The 21,228-nt window shown below is 36.1% G+C and overlaps 1 protein-coding gene across 2 annotated transcripts; it reads left to right on the top strand.

Annotated features, from left to right (window-relative positions):
• The first annotated feature begins 15,199 nt into the window (after positions 1–15,199).
• On the top strand, positions 15,200–19,453 carry LOC123681548. 2 transcript variants are annotated; one of them, XM_045619780.1, is made up of 3 exons: positions 15,200–15,692; positions 18,165–18,442; positions 18,816–19,450. In XM_045619780.1, the coding sequence occupies exons 1-3, from the start codon at positions 15,508–15,510 to the stop codon at positions 18,929–18,931; spliced, it is 579 nt and encodes a 192-aa protein (XP_045475736.1). In that variant the 5' UTR covers positions 15,200–15,507; the 3' UTR covers positions 18,932–19,450. The 2 variants fall into 2 exon arrangements, 1 of the variants encoding a protein (XP_045475736.1); XR_006747694.1 differs by having other exon boundaries at positions 15,201–15,692; positions 18,088–18,442; positions 18,816–19,453.
• The last annotated feature ends 1,775 nt before the right edge of the window (positions 19,454–21,228 follow it).

Genomic DNA, 21,228 nt, shown 5'->3' with positions numbered 1-21,228 from the left:
AAGGGTTTGTCAGAGCTTTACTCGTGTCACAACCATACACATATATACTCACCACCTCATCGAAACAATAAACGGAAAATGGAAATAATCACTTTTGAACCGTGCATATGTTAGATCAAAAATATTTCTGTCCACACTGTTAACAAAATCATTCACACCGTTGTACGTGGAGCATTTCTGAAGCTTAGCAGTAAAATGCTCAGGAATCGTAAAGGAAAAAGTACGTCCAAGATAAGGTGAGTACCTACTGAGCTCCTAAAGATGAGGCTTCCATAAAGTGTAGAACAGTACTGAGTCTGGAGAAGCCTATAAACAAAACAGTAAAAGAGCAAACAATACTCTCTTTTTCGTCCTCCGCCCTTCCAACTCACGAATACTAAGAGAATCATGATCGAACTTCCCCAACCCGAAGATGGAACGACAACATCAGTTCTGGAAAAGGGACAGTTGAATACGATTACTAACACAGACACTGATGCAGGGTCCATATACCATATCACAATAGTGAGAAAAGGATTTTATCACAGACTTCCAAGCTCATCCATTTCAAAAAAGAAAAGAGGCATAAGCCGGAGTAAGTCAAAACACCAAAACGTCAAGTAAATTTGCGGTATACACCAAGAAAAGAAGTGGCCCAAAAATCGAACCCTGTGGAAACCCGAAACGAAGAAGTACATACCCAGAAACACGACCATCAACCTGAACTTCCTGACTATATCTATAGAAGAAATATAAAAGGCTACCATCGTCCTTGATGATAAGTGCGTTGTGTTGTGTGTGTGTGTGTGTGTGTGTTGAAGCGATGTATATCTACAAGCCAAACCTTGTCCTAAGATTTCCTCTCCAATCCACCATATCAAAATTCCTCCTAACCTCCAACAACCACCAGGGTTGCAATTTAACCCCCTCCAACGGAATAATACAAACTCGACGTCCTTCTAACGACGCACGGCGTCGTGCACACGCCTCCGGTCCGAATCCGGATGCCGTTCCGGTTTATCGCGTCGCTTAATAAAACCCCCCTTGGAGGAATCCGCCGCAATTTCTATCACGTACAATATTCGGTGGGACATAGAAATTCCCCGATACACCACATCCCGGCGAAATTGCATTCGTGACCGTCGAAGAGGTCGGCATCGATCCCCCCTAGGTCCCCCCTCATGCCTCCCGGGGGGAGGGGGGGTTCTGCGGCATATTGGACGGAAGGTTACAATGTCGGCAGCGTTTTATGCCGGTTTAAAAAAGTAAAGATGAGATTATCCGCGCGTCTCGTGTCGGCGATGAAATTGGGGGATGTATAATTCAGGGGTTCTCCGCGTCAGGATTTTTTTTTGACGGGGATCGAGGACGCTGCGGTGGTGGAGATGGCGTCGAGCGTTGTGTCGCAAAGGAGATGAGGTGGTGGTGAAACGTTCGACTGTTTAGTAACGATTTGAGAGATGTGTGTTAGAATTGTAAATCGACTGCTTTTAGAGATCCGCCAGTAATGGACCTGACCTAACCTTGTAGCTTCTTCTTCTTCCTCCTCATTCAAAGATGATGTCTTGCTATTTTCCGTTCAACCTTCAGCCGCTTGAGATGAATTTGGTCTTTCCCAATGTGCCCACATTACCCATCGACCATCGTCCATCCTCTCTACATGACTCCGCCGATGTCGGCGTCTTGATCGTACAATCCAAACGATGTCTTCTTCTTCCAACTCATTTTAAGACAATGTCTTGGTGTATTCCGTTCATCCAGCCGCCTGATATGAATTCGGATTGTTGCTTGAGAATCTCTAGCTATTCAAATTCCGTTCTCACCCAAAAGGTTTAATGTCCAAAATTTTCACATAACTCTAACCCTTAAAAAAAATTTTTAAAAATTTCTATTATGGGGCGTTTATACCTTTCTTTCAATCAATATGATTACGTAGATCACGAAAATGCTTGAAGTTGGGCGATTAAAACATTATTCCAGAAATTATTGGTTAAAAACTGATATTTTTTAAAAAAAAATTCATAATTTTTCTCGAAGCCGCCTTTTCTTCTGGACTCAAGATACGGATTGGAAATATCATCATGTTTTAGATCACAACTCGATATTCCAAAAACTTTTTTACTTGAGGTGTCTGTAACTAATATTTCAGGAGATATAACGATTTTCGTGAAAAAATTCGATATTTACTGATCTTTCCAAAATTTCCAGTTCAGTTTTCTCTCAAACTGTGAGTTCTACGAAGAATCGGTGAATAGTGTTTACAGACAGCATAAAATATGGGGGCTGATTCGTCATCAGTGACCTAATCGTTTCGCGATCAAAAACGAAATAATTTTCAATCACCGATACATCTCGATACCGGATTGAAGTTACCATGACGACGCATTAAGATTCTCCCCCTGATTATCATAACGCGTCGCGCCAGAGACCCCCGATAATACACAGCACGGAAAAAACACAACTTTTCGCACGCCCTCCCGAAATCTATCCGGATTCGAAGGACCAGAATCAATATCTCTAATCCCAAATGAATAGGCCGGGGGTCGAAATCGAGTCGGAGGCCGGCGGCAGCGCGCCTCATCGACTCAACAACGGGAAAAGGCCCGGGGTGCCGTTTCGCCCGTGGTGTGAAAACGTGCGCGAGATAAAAGATTGGTTTGGGATTGAACAACCTGTTCCGACGGGTCGGAACGGACCGGTCCGAACTGGTCCCCAGGCGTCGACAAAGAACGGACGCCTTATTGAAACAAAATTCAAATATTCATTCGGACGGAGAGCGTAATGGTGCTTTCTCCGTGTTCAGATGTGGTGGGGTGGCTCATCCATATACTGAAGGGTTTCGCTTAATGAAGACAATTTTTTTTGTTTTTTGGCAGTGGAAACCTTGAATTACTTGATGGAGCTTCTTCTTTCATTAAGGTTGTTTGCTATACTGTTTCAACGAGGCTTAATATTGTTATTCATTCTACATCCTTATGCAAATTTTCGGCTCGATCGAATATGAAGTTTAACAGAACCCCTACCTGCTAGTGAAGACCTTTTCTCCTTTCTTTATGAGTTGAAAAATTTTCCATTGCAGAGAACTCGAACACTACATTTCCAACTACCAGACCTCAGAGAAGCAATTACCTCACCAGTGCCATAGCTTTTGCTCGAAAAAAACCACCTGCATTTATTGCATAACGAAAATAGATACTAAAAGAAGTCGTTACCCACACACATAAATACAGACGCCAATAAGATAAATATCCTGTATTTGGGAGAGAAGGCTCAAAACAAGTGCATCTAAGCTCTGCTTAAGCTCTTGTCAATAAGATGAATATGAAAATCAAATTGGCAGAATCCAGCTTGGAAGTTAACCATATAAAAAAGCGAGCTGCCATCGAAGGTGAGTGGCGAAAGACCAGTTTGGTTTTTTTCGTATCGCACAAGCCAACATTGATGACAACCAAATGGAAAAAAAGGCAATTTGATAGAAAACCAGCTTTAGCTTTAGCGATATACGCCTTTATAAGACCTGACGTCCAATAAACTCAATATTTACCAAATAATGACTAGAAAAGTAGATGCCTGCACATATTCTTTTTCCTCTTGTTTTCATCTGGTTGTCATCAATGGAGAGCTCCAAGGACGAAAACCGCCAATTGCAGCACGTGTACTTGTGGTTAATTTTTAACCAAGGTTCTGCTAGGTCGATTAGCATATTTACCAATATCGTAGCATTATCGTTCAAGTTAAGTATTCATTATCAATTGGCAATTTCATAAATTTCAAAAACTGAAAAGTAGGTGCAGATCTCGAAAGCCGTGGCAAAGTCCATAAATAGGGCCGTTTCTTATCTGAAGAAAATCAAGCATTCTAAAAGAAACACAAATTGAAGTTTTTCACAACCTATTATTCCAAAATATCGAAATCACTTCACATTCATTCTTCACTTTTCATCCAATTGGTTTTTGTTCATAGAATACATAATGTTAATGATGAATCTATGTGAGATTTTGAAGATATTTGAGATACAGATACATCTAAAGGGTGTTTTTTTCGAGGTACATAACTTGGCATTACTTTTCAAGATGGCGACCGATTTAACAGCTGTCAAGTGATTTATTCTCAGTTTGGTTTGGCAATTCATCATGAATAGACTCACGCCTGAACAACGCTTGCAAATAGTGCAATTTCATTTCGAAAATAATGGTTCTGTGCGGAATACGTATCGCGCACTACGTCCATTTTATTTTGTTGAGCGATGAAGCGCACTTCTGGTTGAATGGCTACGTCAACAAACAAAACTGCCGCATTTGGAGTGAAGCTAATCTTCAAGTGTATGTCGAAATCCGTTACATCCAGAAAAACTGACTGGTGCGCTTTATGAGCTGGTGGAATCATTGGTCCGTACTTCTTTAAAAACGATGATGACCAGAACGTTACAGTCAATGGTGATCGGTATAGAGCCATGATTACTAACTTTTCCATTCCTGAATTGAACAACCATGATGTCCAGGAGCTGTGGTTCCAACATGACGGCGCAACATGTCACACAGCTCGTGCCACAATCGATTTATTGAAAGACACGTTTGGTGACCGCCTAATTTCACGTTTTGGACCTGTGAATTGGCCTCCAAGATTTTGTGATTTAACACCGCTAGACTACTTTCTGTGGGTCTATGTAAAGTCATTGGTCTATGCGGATAAGCCACAAACCCTTGACCATTTGAAAGACAACATTCGCCGTGTTATTGCCGATATACGGCCACAAATGTTGAAAAAGTAATCGAAAATTGGACGTCCAGGTTGGACTACATCTGAGCCAGCCGTGGCGGTCATATGCCAGAAATCATATTTAAAATGTAATGTCACAAGATTATCTTGCGGATAAATAAAATTCATGTCAATCGAATAAGCCATCGTTGTTTTATCGAAATTTAAAGTTCTATTGCTCTAAAAAAAACACCCTTTAGAATTAAAAAAAAATATTGACGGAATAAAGAGTAGACATCTCACTGGGTGTACAAGTTCCACTTTTCGTTCTCAAGGGAAATCAAATTCTCTGCGCAACAACATCTACTCAAAATCAACTCACTCAAGACGACACTCATAATGTCACAATTTACGATCGCCTTCAATGCAGCAGACATATCGAAACATTAAATTCTCTCTTCTTGTGCAAGGGTTAACTGGAATTTTCGATAACGAGCTTTTAGGCAGTCGTTTTTCCCTTCTCCATTTCCGGTATCACTGACTAATGAACACATAAAGAAGCTGATCTCTGGTTATTAAATTTTTGACAATTATAGGTCCAATTAGAAGAACATATCAATTTAGAATCGACTAATTTTTCTTAAGAATTTATTTCCTTGGAATCTTTGGGTGAATATGTCGACATAGATCGATATCAATAGATGGGAAGTAGGTAAAACCTATTAAGTTATAGCTCAAGGTCTATGGAATCATTTAGACTGAGCATCGATTAAGATCAATTGGGAAGAATCAGATATCAACCTTAATAGGCATTCAGTATTCATTCCATTGAATCGATGAAATGCTTTATTCAAAAATTCTTTATAATGATGAATCGAAGATGACTGTGAGGTTCAGGGTAAAATAAACTGAAAACATCATTTGGAAACAGTATTTTATTTTATTTATTTTGTTCAATGTGTTCTATCCGTACTCTCCAGGCCTCTGTGGAGCCTCTCAAGGTCTTAGAACTCTTAGAGTTTGAAGAACGGCTTTTGTTGTGTTGAGTGTGTAACTTGTAACTGTCCATATTTGTTTGGATGCATCGTTAATTTTTACCAATTCGACCAATGAGAAGTGGATTGTTCAAATTTCAAATAGGATTGGCAGAGGATACTCTACTATGAGTTGCTCCTTTATGGTCAAATGCTTAACTCTACACTCCCCTGTGAACAACTCGAAAAGTCTGAAGCTGGCGATCAAACAGAAGCAGTGTCTATTGTGAATAGAAAAGGAATCCTGTTTCATCAGGATAACGCCAGACTGCCCAAATCTTTGAAGACGTGCCAAAAGCTCTGGAAGCTCGGATGAGAAGTTCTTTTCCAACCTATAGTTCGAACCTAGCACCAAGAGACTACCACATGTTCCAGTCTATAGCTAACACGTCTGGAAGTAGAAATTTGGCCTTAATAGAGGCCTTCTAAGAGAGGGGTATTATGATTTGCAAGAAAAGAATTATCGACTTTGTATCAAGGTTGTATTTTTAAGATAATTGAATTGTGGATTATACCTATTTTTTAGATTTTAATTGTATGACCAGGAAGTTTTATTAAAAGGTGACTCTCATTGTGGTTCTGCCTAAGTTTTCATTGTTAGGTTCAGATTAATTCTTTGAGTGACTTTATACCTAATATATTATTCCTTTGATGATGAGGGGTATTATGAAGTTGGACTCTTGTTGGCAACAAGTTTTCGAACAGAACGGCGCATATTGAACTGAATGATAGTAACACTTTTTATAAAGGAAAAAATTTGATATTATTAATATCAGAGAAATTTCCAGGTTTCTATCGTCCTAGGATAATTTGATGGAGTTTAAATCTACTTATATGGTCATGGTCGTTGCAAGAGTTGCAAGTTGCAAATCGCGTTTTATTGAAAGCCTCTATGTGAGTGTGGCATAAAGGAAACTATTGACCACTTGGTTGTTTCCAAGCTATTCATTCAGGTTCAGACTCTTTTTTAGAATGGGTCGTTAACTTTAAATCAATATAATGGAAACCTAAACTTTTTTGGTTCTTTCCTCTTTTGTTTTTGCTGAGGTTTTTATCTGTGCTCTTGTATCATACGTTGAAATGTATGACACCCCGTTTACATTTCCTCTGCTAATACTGAGGTTTATCTACACATACTTTATTATTTGAACAACAAATAGCAAATGCTTAAGAGATCAAATCCATGGTTGTCACTACCCTAGCCAGGCGATGAGATTTATTGATATTGCAGATTTTACGGATAAAGATCGGAATAATCCATTAAAAAACCAATTTCAACCACTCCCGTTGCAAAGCGACCAATTTTAAAGATGACTCAAGTCCCATAACGAACGACCAAGCGTATGGTTTCATTAAAGATGCAGACCCAAGCCTTTTCCACCGCCATCTCGATACCCATTCTTTCCAGCGTTATACGGATAAACTTATTAAGATTCGAGAGAACCGCCGCCATCATTATTTATGCCCGTTACACACGTTGAACAACGAAAAAGGGGCCTTATGGGATCTGAAGGGGGTTCTCATTCACCGGATCCGGTAAGATCGCCCCATAAAATCGGTAATATATATATACGGCTGGAGCACGGGAGAAAAAAAAAATCGGATGGCGATATGCGCCGATAACTCGACGTCGAGGAACGCGAACGACGCGGGGCGTTTGTCGGCCTATTAAATTAAAAAACTAATGGCTCAATTAAATTGCCTTCTTACGTCTATATGTTAAATCCAGGGTATGGGTATATTCGCGATAACCGTCGTTCTTATCGGATGACGACGGCGATACCCGAGTATTCGATTGCCGATTTAATGCGGTCTTTTGGGTTTGTTTTAATATCTGATTATTGTGATTTTATTATTGGCCTTCGTATGTATACGCGCGGGAGCTCGGATGAGCGAGTCTAGGTTTGTCCTGTGGAGAAGTGGTATAAGCCGACGTTGGACGTTGCTGGAGTCGATTTACAACTTCTTGCAGAGAATCGGTAATGATTCAGGTAATATTGTTTGTTACTGTGAAGTGGATCAATGAGAACAAACCATTTTCAACATTAATTATGAATAAGAATAAATAACACTCAACTAAATACGTCTCGAGTATAACCAGATTGACAATTCGACATTATTTATCAACTGCCACCTTCAAGAGTGATATAACGGGTGTTTTTTTGCGAAGTATATAACTTTAAGTTGGCATTACTGTTCAAGATAACGATCGATTTAACATCTGTCAAGTTATTAATTCTCAGTTTGGTTTGGCAATTCATAATGAATAGACTCACGGCAGCAAATAGTGCAATTTTATTTCGAAAATAATGGTTCTGTGCGGAATACGTATCGTGCACTACGTCCATTTTATTTTGTTTAGCGATGAAGCGCACTTCTGGTTGAATGGCTACATCAAAAAACAAAACTGCCGCATTTGGAGTGAAGCTAATCCTCAAGTGTATGTCAAAACACCGTTACATCCAAAAAAACGCAATTGAAAATTCCCCGGTCTGATGCACATATGGCGGTGCTAGTATTAAATACATATGATTTTCAGTTAGTACCAACCTTCAAACGATGCGTGTTGAAATCTGACAGCAGTCCGACCATTAGTTTGTGAGATATTGCATTGTGAAGGTAGCTACCTTGTTATTTGAAAAAGATTGAATAAAAAAGAATTTCGTGTGCTGATGAAATATTGCTTTTCGAAGGGAAAAAATATATTTGAAGCAAAATCTTCGAGGTCTGCACCAGGAAAATTAACCATCATTGATTGGTATGCTAAGTTTAAACGTGGTGAAATGAATACCGAAGACGGCGAACGCAGTGCAGTCGGCTGTCACCGACGAAAACATCAAAAAAGTTCAATAATTAATTGAATTACCGTAAAGTGAAGTTGATCGAGACATTGTGAAGATATCATCTATACGTGTACATCATATCATTCACGAATATTTGTACATGAAAAAGCTGTGTGCAAAATGGGTGTCGCGCGAGCTCACAATCGATCAAAAGCAACAACGTGTTAAGGATTCTGAGCAGTGTCTGAAGCTGTTTAAGTGCAATGAAGCTGAATTTTTGCGTCGATATGTGACAATGGATGAAATATGGATCCATCATTTCACTCCGGAGTCCAATCGACAGTCAGCTGAGTAGATTGCACACGATACACCGAATCCAAAGCGAGAAAAAACCACAAGTCAGCTGGCAAGGTTATGGCAACAGTATTCTGGGATGCGCAAGGTATAATATTCATTGATTACCTCCAAAAGTACCAGACCATCAACAGCGATTATTATATAGCCTTTTTGGATCGCTTAAAGGATTAAATCGTTGAAAAACGGCCCCATTTGAAGAAAAAAAGGTGCTGTTTCATCAAGACAATGCGCCGTGTCACAAATCAATGAAAACAATGGCAAAATTGCATGAATTGGGCTTCGAATTGCTCTTGCCTCCACCGCATTCGCCAGATCTGCCCCCCAGCGACTTTTTCCTGTTCTCAGACCTCAAAAGAATGCTCGCTGGAAAGAAATTTAGCGCCAATGAAGAAGTAACCGCCGCAAATGAGGTTTATTCTGAAGCGAAAGACAAATCGTACTACAAAAATGGTATCGAAAAATTGGAAGATCGCTATAATAGCTGTATCGGTCTCGCAGGCAACAACTATGTTGAATAATAAAATCGAATTTTGCCAAAAAAATGTGTATAACTATGATAGACCAAGGACTTTTCAAAGGATGTATTTTGACAGAACCTGCGAAGCCGGGGCGAGCAGCTAGTCTTTAATAAAGAATTATTCAGGGCCTAAAAGCTTCTGTCTTCAAGTAAGTACTTTTCTTGATATTTCAAGCCATCCTACATCGTTATCCCTGAAATTTTCCAAGGCGTCGTTTTCTCGAACTATTCCGGAGGTATATTATTGTGAATAACCGAGCGAAAACACCGCCATCCAGAGAGGAACCAACCCAGACTCCATCGGGTGCAGAGCCACCTACGTCCCACGCCGCTCGCAATTCTAATTTTATTTTAATTTCGAAATTATACAAACGGCCCCGCCACGGTTATGTACAAGCGCGAAATAACTTCGGAAGATAACAATTTTCCTTCGAAATATTTACATATTTAATCGTTCATGCAGTTCGCAGGCAGTAAATAAGAATGAATTGTTATGGCCTCTTCCATTCCTGTCAAACGGGCAGTAAAAATGGCAATATCAACTTGCATAAAACTCATTTTAATTGTGGCGTAGTATCCACGCTCCGGCGTGCACTATTTCACTCGAAAAACGAAAGTTTGAACGCATGAATTCAAAGAGGGTTATTTTTACGACGTAAATCAGTGCTAGAAATGCAGGATGACTAACTTATACGCCAACAATCAACAAGGAAAAAGGAAGGGTCGAGAAAAATACTACATTGAAATACTAAACAAAATATTTTGTGCGCTTTTTCATGTGCTCGTTTACGCTTGAAATAAAAACTTGATAATCCAGAATAGGGATTCACGGTTTGGCTTGATTTTCAAGTTTCTTGAATTGAGCTGTACTTGATTTCAAGTCAATCTCAAGTTAAATAGTAGTTTTCAAACTCTTGTCAAGCATATATTTATCCAGTACTTGAATCATATCAAACTACTTGATTTTAGCACTTTTATTGGGTAGTGTCAATGAAAAAATGATGAAATGAGGAGGAACCTTGCAAAAAACACTTTTATTAATTCAACTTATTGTATAAAAGAACCGAAAACATCAACTGTTTTGAAATAGAAACATAAATTAAATCACTATTAATCATAACAAAATAAAAATAATAATAAAATTAAGTTTCTTTATATTGAGAAAACTCCAGGCTTTGTTCGATTTCATAATTTTCCATCCAGGATCTAAGACACCTGAGGCATCTGACAGATTTGTCCCCTAACTTTTTGCGGGTTTTTTCTTAGAGCAGCTCTGGAAAATTTTCTTTCAACAGGAGCTGAAGTTGCTGGCGTTGATAAAAAATCCTTGGCCATTTTGGCCAAGATTGGAAATATATTTTTGAAACTACCAAAATCTACCAATAGATTTCATAGAAATGTTGGAAAAGTACTAATAAAATCACACTGGCGAATGCTTCAGTCTCTCGGCGCTCAAGGAATCCTCTTATTTAGTCTAAGCGCGCACGAGATAGTAGAAATATATGCCGTGCGACGTGTGCATATCAAGAAATATCAAGTAGCTTGATATCAAGTCAAGCAATAAATTTCTAAAAATGAAGTCAAGTAAGCTCAAGTATGTAATTTTTCACGATCTTGATTTTCAGGTCAAGGACTTAGTTAAAATGTCAAGCTACTTGGCTTGATGAATCCCTATTGACAGATTAGATGTTTACGAACACTCAGATGTTGCCTTAAATTTTCTGAATATTTCCGCTTTTAATAATTTCGATATCTTAATTTTGAAATAAATTACAGCACTTTGAATGGTTTTGGTACTCTGAAAAAAGAAAAAATTACTGAGGACGGCATTTGAAAAAAGAGAGGAAATGCTTAGAAAATATGAGTGTTCGTAAACATACTCGCCTGTCAACGATTCACTGCAAAGGGTGTTCCGAAGCATACTTTTCATTTTTTTTTGTTAACCCCTGTATATAACAATAAACGAAATTACTGATGACGGCATTTGAATAGGTATTTTCCCGAAGAATCGAACTAAAATTAAAAAAATATTAGCTAAAATCGGCTGAAGGTTTCAAGGGAAAATTATCTACAAGCTTCGTTGAATTTTGTCCGTTTCCCTAATTTTCTCGTTGTGTATACTCAATAAATTTTTTATGATTTTGTTCAAGCCATTAAAATGAAATTTTAAACTGCTATTTTACATCTATATGCAAATTTTCATCTCTATTGGCTATGTAGTTCCGAAAATAGACAGGAAAACTAAATTTCGAATGCCCATACTAATCTGCAAGCTTCTAGCTCTTCATGTCCAGTAGTTATCGTGTTTACGGTCGGTCAGACGGACACTCTTAAATTTGACCAAGGATTCGTCATCAGTGAGTCGAACCTTATCGTTTACGACATTTCAACGAAAAGATCAATTCGAAGAACGTGCCTTCGAAAAGCGGAATCCATCAACTGGACATTCGCTTACCGTCCCAATTTTTCGGAATCGATCAACTGGACACATTCGCTTACCGTACCAATTTTTCTACACGCTACGCGAAATCCGCCAGAACCATAAAGCAATAAAACAGAAAACCCCGTAGAATGGCAAAAATACAGACGCAACCGTGGGATATCGCCGCCATATCTTCGAAACGACCGGACCCGATGTTCTGATCCACAATGGGAGGACCATTCCGCATATTGGACGAACGGGATAGAAAAGAGGCGAAAAAAAAGTTAATCAGCAACGTATATACCTTTACCAGGCGGAACGCGACCCCGTCGCTAACGAAGAGGCCAGATAAAAAGGAGAGAAAAAAAAAAGACACCCAAACAATATTAAAATAAGGCGATAATAAGATACCGCATTGTCTGGCATGTTCCATAAAGCGTATAGTTTAGTGAGTTGTTTTTGCGTCATATGTTTTAATACGGGAGAGTTCGGTAGGGGGCGGCGGATGGTATAGAGGCGCGCAGGGGCGTAGGTGGCGATCGGCCGAAGAGCACGATACGATCGGGAATTTATGCTGATTTTAGGTATGCGATGTTTGGTTTTAGTGTGGAAGAATGGACTCGAAACCTGTTCGGAAACTGAAGATTGAATGTAGATTTCGTTTGAAATATTTTTATGTTTTCATCGATCCAATATCACATTGGATAATTATTTATTATCAAGTTGGGTGGATCACTATTGGATAGTTCTTTGTTCGAAATTTTGTGAACAAATCCTTTGTTCAAATTTAAAATAACTAAGTCAAAATGTCAGCATCTTTCTTGGCACCCTGTAAACGTGAATTTAACCATTTTCCGCCTGAATCACTCCATGGTTTAAGCTTTTCTGAGATACTTCAGGGGCCACATAGAATACTGAAGGGTTTTCCATGAGGAATGATACAATTTAAAATGGTTATTATGGCAACATTGTGTATTATTTTATGCCATTTATATTAATTAAGTTATGCCATTTGATCATGAAAAGATACTCATCAACAACATTCAGATATTGTTTTATCAAAATCATTGCTCCTTTGTGAATTGTGGAAGAAATTTAATAATTCATGAACAACTTTATTCTGTTAATCAACCCACTATTCGTCGTATTTTAGACAAATTTGAAAGTGAATTTTCTGTTCATAAAACAAAAATACGTATACCAAGTACGGAGGCGTTCTTTTCAAACTTGTCTAATATATGAATTCTTTATAAAGTATTCACAAATAGCAATGATTTTAATGAAACAATTCAACAATATCTAAGCGTTTTCGAAGCGAGTTGATTCGTTGAAAATAAATTTAGGTCGAATAGGAACACTAAAGCTTATCCAATCTCAAAAAAGATAGAGTGCTTTTTAGCTGGATTAATTCAAGAAATTCATTCGTCAATATTTCAATTGCAAAGTAACATGCAGCAGCCTAATGGCAAATTGCCACCGGTTAATTTTTTTGAATTTTTCGTATGTTTTAGAATGTGATCTCCCGAACAAGAAAGTTTCTGGGTCCAATTCAATCATATGACTAGTTTTCGAGATACAGGGTGTCGAAGTTGGGAAATGGCATTTCTTCAAAGTAATATTTCTCGAGGGAAAACATCTCGAATGAAACACTTTTGCACGACAAATATTGCTTTTCTAAAAATTATTGTTAGATACGGGTAGAGTAAAAAATTATTCAAAATTGAATTCATTTAGTTTATAATCGACCAAAATTCAAAAAATCGTCAGTGAGATTTTCCATTTTTTGTCATCACTCTTATTTCGAGTACATTATTAGATACAATATTAAACAGTCTTGGCTCTGCTATTACCAATATTTTGAGATACACAGTGTAATAATAAAAGGGGCGACTGTTATTACATAAGTTGTCAAAAAGCTGTATTCAAGTGAATTTATCAGAGAAAAAAACGATGCACCTTATCAAAGTCATAAAAACGAGAATAGACTTTTTAAGATAAGATAGAGTAAATTTATCCATTGTAAAAATCGTTACTGAAACTGACACTGCAAATTTAAATGAGAAATAACGTTCCAATTCCAATTTCAATTTGGAATACAGAACTAATAAGAGATAACAGTCTTTGGTCGCGTGTAAATTACTTGCTATTAATAGAATGTAGAAAATGTCATTCGTTAATCTATTTATCATTGTAGTTACATCGACGATTCAAAAAGAATCGACTGAATCAAATACTAATTGAATAAAATAAAAAAAAAAATCCACATATATATTTTAATGTTTACGACAACTGTTCTGCAAAAACTGTAGCTTCTTAAGGTTACATTTCCACTGATACAAGACATAGCTTATAGCCGGCCGGGGATCTCCAAACTATCTGAAGATATTCAATAATTGGGATGAGTTTACATCCTGTTGTTTCATTCAAAAGAATAGTCTGAGTCTTGTAGGCCTATAGTTCATGTGGCGAATTTCGAATTTATTATTAAGGGTATGGCATGGCCCCAGTCTTCTTAATGATTCTCCTATGTTGAAAAAACTCTATTTTAGATGTATAACGACTTTGGTGTTCATGGATGCTCTTCTTGAAAGATCTCCCTGTTTGTCCAATGGGAGCCAAACCATGGGCAATGATTGCAGTCAACTTAGAGACACCGGATTAATTTTCTTTATTATAATGGTTCTATATAAATATAAAAAAATTGACAACTTTGTATCTATTCCTTCACAATAATATATTTTCATGATATATTTAGGTTATTTTTGTCTTTGAATACAATTTCAATTCTAAAAATGACAGAATAATAACAAAAAAAAGAAAATTCAAAATAACTAAAACTGTACAAATGAAGTAAACGGTTAACAAATTGATAAACAAAAAGATACATTCAAAATATCTAAAATTGTTAATTCAATTGTAAATGTCGATTTGTATATGTAGTTCATAAGAATAACAAAAAATAAATCTATGACAACCTGAAGTGAATGCTTTCTCTGTAAATCCTTACTAGAGAAACAGTTACGTTCAATTAGTTTGAAGTTCCTCAATTGCAATTTTCGTGAAGTAGATAAACAAATGGTGAGTTGGTAAATTCAATAATTTTGTTGAACTATAAGGCACTGATGAGGAAAAATTGTTTCAGTAAATAGAAAAATTCCGAAACGTACGTTTGTCTTTATGCTAATTTAGTTGTTCAATTTATTAATCAGTTTTAGTTATTTTAAATTTTCTTTTCGGTAAACGTTCAAATTTTTTTTCTTCTATAAATTGGTCTAGAAACTAGGTTTTTTAATAGTTGAAATGAAATCTTAAGAAGCCACTGTATTGGAGAAACAATTGTCGTAAACATTTAAATATCTGTGAAAACGATTTTGTTATATTTCATTTAAAAGGCGAAACCAACCGCGTGCGCCACTGCTCGCCCATCGCCATCCCTACGCGACAAGGGCGTCGTCGTTATTTCGCACACAAAACGAGGATAAAGTCCCGGCTCCCATACACACTCACACACAGAGAGACAACTCTGGGGGCATACGTCACGCATTTTATCGTACGTTAAAATTTATTACACAGTTGGCCCTGCTTTCAGATGCGACAGTGGGTCGGGGCCCGGACCAAGGACGGCTGACAGCTGACGGCCCGTGATTTGGTGACATGTCACCCAGTAGTTTGACGCCGGTTGCGTGACCGGCCGGCCGATCTAACGAAACCACAGAGATGGATCTACGTAAGTTGGCCGGTTGTTGTGAGGTTCCGACGGAAACGGTGTGGAGAGATGGCCTAGGACCGTTTGGAGGATGTTCGACGTTAAATGGACGGGAAATGGAGGTATTTGAGGACGGGAGAATGGATGGAACGGTCCGAGGAGTCGTTTGCAGCAACCGTAAGAGGATGATGTCACGGTAAAAAAAAAAATTTGTTGTATTTAGTGTGTGTCCCCACCTTTAGTTTCGTTTCTGATTTTTTTCTTAAGTGGGTTTATTGATGATTTATCGTACTTGGGAAAGTTTAAACTAATTTTAAGTCTCATTACGTTTTTTAAGGTTTTTTTCACGAATACTCACTCATTTATTCTTGGACTTTAATTGTCTATAACCAAATTATAAGACAATACCAAAATTTTCGTTGAAATATCTAAATTTTCTTTTTAATTGGTGAATGATTAAATTTCTAAGGAATTTGAAGTTTATCCCCATAGAATTCTATCTAAAATCCAGCAGTAATTCTTTTTTTAATTTATTCCAAATTTTAGATGCCCAATGTAGATAACAATAAATTCTTCTTATATCCGATTCATACAGGAATAATATTAAAACTTACTTTTTCTCTACGCGTTTTTTACCCAGTAGATTTGAAAAAAGTTGGTCAATATGTGTTTAATCGAATGATTTTCCTTATTTGGAAAGGGATTTTGTTTTGAAGCGTTTTTTTGTAAACATGCGTGCTAGATATCTTGAACAGATGCGGATGCACTATTTATAACAGATGGATATGCCACATACATTTGTTTAGGGGATGGATATACAACCCCATATGTGATTTTGATATTAATGAGGCGTTTGTTATTCTCGTTATCATGCCCTTGTTGGGTGTAGATATCATATAATTTTTCAACATCACGTGAGAAAGAGATTATAGATACACTTTCCTTTTCGCTTTTTAATTTTTGGACAGTTAAAGAAAATGAAAGCAGAATTACTCGATAATTCAAAAAAGAATGAATAAGATGAAGTTAATTTCATTCGCAGACCTTATTGAAATTTTTCCTATTTTGACTTCTCTATGCGGTTATTTATCAAAAAGTTTTTTTTTATACTGGCAATTATTGTTTATGACTGAGTCCAAAAATTGACATCATAAATCGTTTATTATCAGTAATTTTCCAAAATTTGTGGACCTTGAGAGTTGAGTGCAACCGATCGAATAATGAACTGAACATTGAAATTTGTTCCTTGATACAATAAAAAAAAATGAATCAATATTTTGAACTACTTTTCATTGAATTAAAGATTCTGTTCACGGTTGAAAAATGATGTCTGAATTCATCAAGACGATTCACATTTCATTGAATTTTCGTACATTTTTGTTTGAGTGTATTATTATTTAATATTTTATTTCTGTTATTTGTTCAGAATTTTTGAGATTTCCTATGAAATATAGATGTAGTAAATTTTTTTCATACTTACCTTAGAAAACGGAATTGAAAATTTTTATGGTTTCAATTTTCATCTAACGATTTTCTGAAATCCGCAGTGACTTATGTTTTGACATTCAATTCTTATTCCCAGAAAAATCGTATTTATCTTTCAAATATTCTATGAACACCAAAATATATTTGTCCTCAATTTTTTTCATTCCTATAGTCATGTGTAATGCAAATGAAAAACAGAACAAAAACATCAAAAACTCTTGTTCGGGACAAAAAATGTTTTATTCATCGAAATTGTTCTAGAACAAATGTTCCGAATTGATGAACAGCTGAATAAAATTAGGAAAATAAAATCATTGAGAATATGGGCCCAACTTCAGATATTGGAGACTATGTTCACTTTAATTCATAATTGAAAAACAGCGAGAGTAAATTTTTTTCAAATTGAAAACGATCATCTAACTGAGTGAAAAAATGAAACGTAATGAAATTCAAGGCGGAGAATTGGCAGGTTTAATGATCTAACATTATTGAATATATAAAAATGATAAGTATTATATCGAATATAAAAATAAATTGAAAATGATACAAAAAATTATATGAAATTATATCGTCGTCAGAATTTTTCTCAATACATTTTCAAGGTTATAATTTCAGACATTGAACAAAAATATCCCATCGAAACTAATCAAGAAATTTTCGATTCAACCCATCATTCACAACAACCAAAAAAATCACCATCGAATAAAAAACATTTTATTCTTCAATTTTTCCTGAACGAATATTTGGACTAAAACAACAGCTGCAAAAAATTGAATAATATCATTGAATAACATAAAGTCAACCTCAGATATTGTAGAATTAAATTGAAAGTGATGAATTGATGGAATAAAAAAAAATAATGTCGTATATAATATTCATATTTAATTATCATACATTAAATATCTAAAAAACGTAGAAATAAATAAATATATTTTTCAAAAACTGAGAAACTTTGCCACATCCAGAATTGAAATATTTGATATGTTAGTGGAAAATGATACGGAAAAATTTGATGAAATAATATATCACCCTCAGAATTTATCTCAATTTTCAAAGCTATAACAATCTTCAATAATCGATAATTTAATTTTTATTCATAATTCCAGGCGATCACAATAAAAAAAAATTCTTTCCCGATCCATCCCGTAATTCACGACAATTAAAACAATCACCAACCCCGCAGGAAACCAACCCCCCACCCCCCGGGAACGCCGGACGCACGGAACGACCACACCCAGCGAGTCGCAGTCTGTGCGAGATGGCACATAAAAGGGGGCTCAAATCCGGCCCACCTCTTCGCCGCCCCCTCTATTGCGTCGGCGTCGACCGCTTCGCCTACTCCAGAGAGCGCCGCGGCGCGCTCCGAACGCCAGAGCTGTGCCGGACGCCCGTCGTGCCAGACGTCTCCCACCTCCAGCTACAACCCCGAGCCTGATGCCAACTTCACACCGAACAGTAAAGGTAACCTTCTTTCCACTTTGTACCGTCAACTTTTAGCATGTTTGTTTACCTGAGTCCGACCCATCTTTGAACAATTCCCAATCCTCGACTTCCTCTAACAAAAGCTCCCCCTAAAATAAAAAACAACCCCCCTTTAACCGATTGTGATTTACTGTGACGTTTACAGCTGCCTTCGCGACTCCCCCGGGCTTTAGCACCCCTTAAAATCTATTGCCATTGGCTACAACCCATAAATTTCCGGCCCCTTGTGCGAGGGTCCCATCTTCGACGTTTCGCTCCTCCTGATGCGTCCTCAGAGACCAGGCATCGGTCCCGGGTGCCAGTTCGTTGTACGTGTTTCTATTAATTCTCTTTCTCTCCTCTTTGGTTGCAGGTTTGGTGTGTTGGATTCGTCCTTGTGGTGATAGCTGTTGCTGGTACGGAACCCCCTGTACGTATACTGAATGTATCCTGAGTGTTAGATGTCCGGTATACCTTCAGTATACGTAACAGGAGGCCACATTTCAACTGTTCGAGTCGTCGTTGGATCTAAGCTGGAATGTGATTTGTTTTAATCGTTTTGGTATTGTATTTGATTTTCTGTTTGATTGTATTGTTAGAATCCATACCTTTTGTGCTGTTAGTGATACATTTATGTTCATTCATGATGATGTTGTGCTGTTAGTTTGAATTGTTAACCTCACAAATATCCCTTCAATAATATATAATATGTGCATATCTACAATTAACTTGTGCTAAATGTTATTTTCATTCATCTGTAATATAAGGTTTATTAATATGTGTATTAGTGTATACTATTTTTAAGATTTCTGATACTTTGAATTTTGTCCAGTTTAAAACTATTTCAAACTTGTGTTATAGTAGGAATAAATATTTTAATTAATTTTCTCTGTTCGAGTTCATATTGATAGTCGAAACTTGTGAATATATTCAAAATCATATCATACTTTCGGAAAAGTAAACATACATAATAATGCTTCAATCACTTTGTTATTTTTGTTCAACTCATTATTAAATTAGTTCATCTGTGTTTTTGTGTAATTTACTTCTGAGATTTATAATGTTTCACTTTTTTATTCAATTATTTTAGAAATAGTTTCAACTTGTGATATTGTAGAAATAAATCTTTGAACTAATTTTCTCTATTTGATTTTATATTAATTTTTAAGACTTTCTGAATAGATTCAAAGTGATATATAGAAGTGGTTTTTCAAAATAAGAGCATGATTCGTTTGGAAAATAAAACAACAATAATAATGCAGTTAATGTTTAAAGTAGATATTACAACCTGAGGACTTCAATGAGTCAAATGTTGGATTGTAGTCAAATTAAATTTTAGAATTGGAATAGATGAGTTTGAATCGAAACAATATATATTGAGATATTAAATTCATTTACAAAATCACCTGAAGAATGATTCAAACGAAAATAAAATTGAATTACAAGGAATCACCGAAAGATATAAAAATAAAATATTCCCAATTATTCACCTCAAAATAAATAGATATTATCACATGATGTTACATCGAATTTTTCCTGAACTTTATTATTCGAAAAACTCTTCATATGTGCTGATGTTCATAACCATGATATATACTATAATTTTAAATATGAAGAAAATATTTCAATAGATATGAGACGCCTTAACAGGACTTCAATTTGAGTTCCTAGTAACATTTCTGATTGACTAAAAAGTAAAAATTAAACTTTTTTTTTATACTTTTGTATTGCAAAGAACCTTTGAATAGTTCGAATAAATATTATTGAGTTTAGGCTGAAGGACCCTTGGTCGATGGCCAGTTGCATATGCAATAAAGTACTGTTATTATTATTATTTATTATTGAGTGTAAAGTTTGAATTAGTTACTATGAAAAAATTCCTGATTTGTATAATCAGTCAATTCCGAAACTATTTCATAGAAAAATATCATAGCGATATAACTAACTTGTTTAATTTCGAATGATTTGAGGTTTCCTAATACCGAGAGATAAAAAAAATTGAAAACTACATATAAATAATATATTTGAAAAAAAATTGACCTTCAAACTTGAAATATGTTGAGTGAAAATATTTATAATTGTCATATGAAATTTTTGTTCCTGAAATCCGATTTATTTATTATGAAGATTCATAATTGTTGTCTGAAAATGTTTCATTATTTACTGAAATTTCTAAATTTTCCAACAATTTCTCGAATCAGAAGTTCGAAAACCGTTGACACGTAGAATTATTTTTATAAAGCGTTATATACCATCGAAAGTTGGAGTATCTTTTCAGGACACATTAAATTTTTACGACCCTCCGACCAATGTTGTAGCTGTAACTCCTTCACCACAGATCACACTTGCTTCAGACATGCTGTGTGACTGTCAAGACCTTTTAAGGTCAGTAGGAAGATTCGGTTTACCTTATCAAGAAAAAATTTTAAAAGTCGAGGTGAGTTTATGTTATTTTGCTGGCGTGGTGATCTCATAGATTTGAGTTGACAGAGGAATAATTACAGATGCTTAACCAGAATTATATTTTAAAATACTTGGGTGAAGGAGGAATTGGATATTGAAAGTGGAAAAATATTGATTGGTATTTAGAGTATTATATTGTGTTGAGGTGATACAATTTTTCAATTTACGATAGGCATCGATAATCATGATCTTAGAATATTGGAAACAGAAATGAGAACTGAGCATCATTTTCGATGAAATTATAAAAAAAACAACTTATAAATTTCCACAAAATTATTATTTTAACACATTCAAACTTTATTTGAAATTTTTTCATACCGAAA

Source organism: Harmonia axyridis, chromosome 1, assembly GCF_914767665.1.
Source record: "Harmonia axyridis chromosome 1, icHarAxyr1.1, whole genome shotgun sequence".
NCBI lineage: Eukaryota > Metazoa > Arthropoda > Insecta > Coleoptera > Coccinellidae > Harmonia > Harmonia axyridis.
The sequence above is the reverse complement of the archived record's forward strand: the minus strand, read 5'-3'. Positions and strand labels throughout refer to the sequence as shown.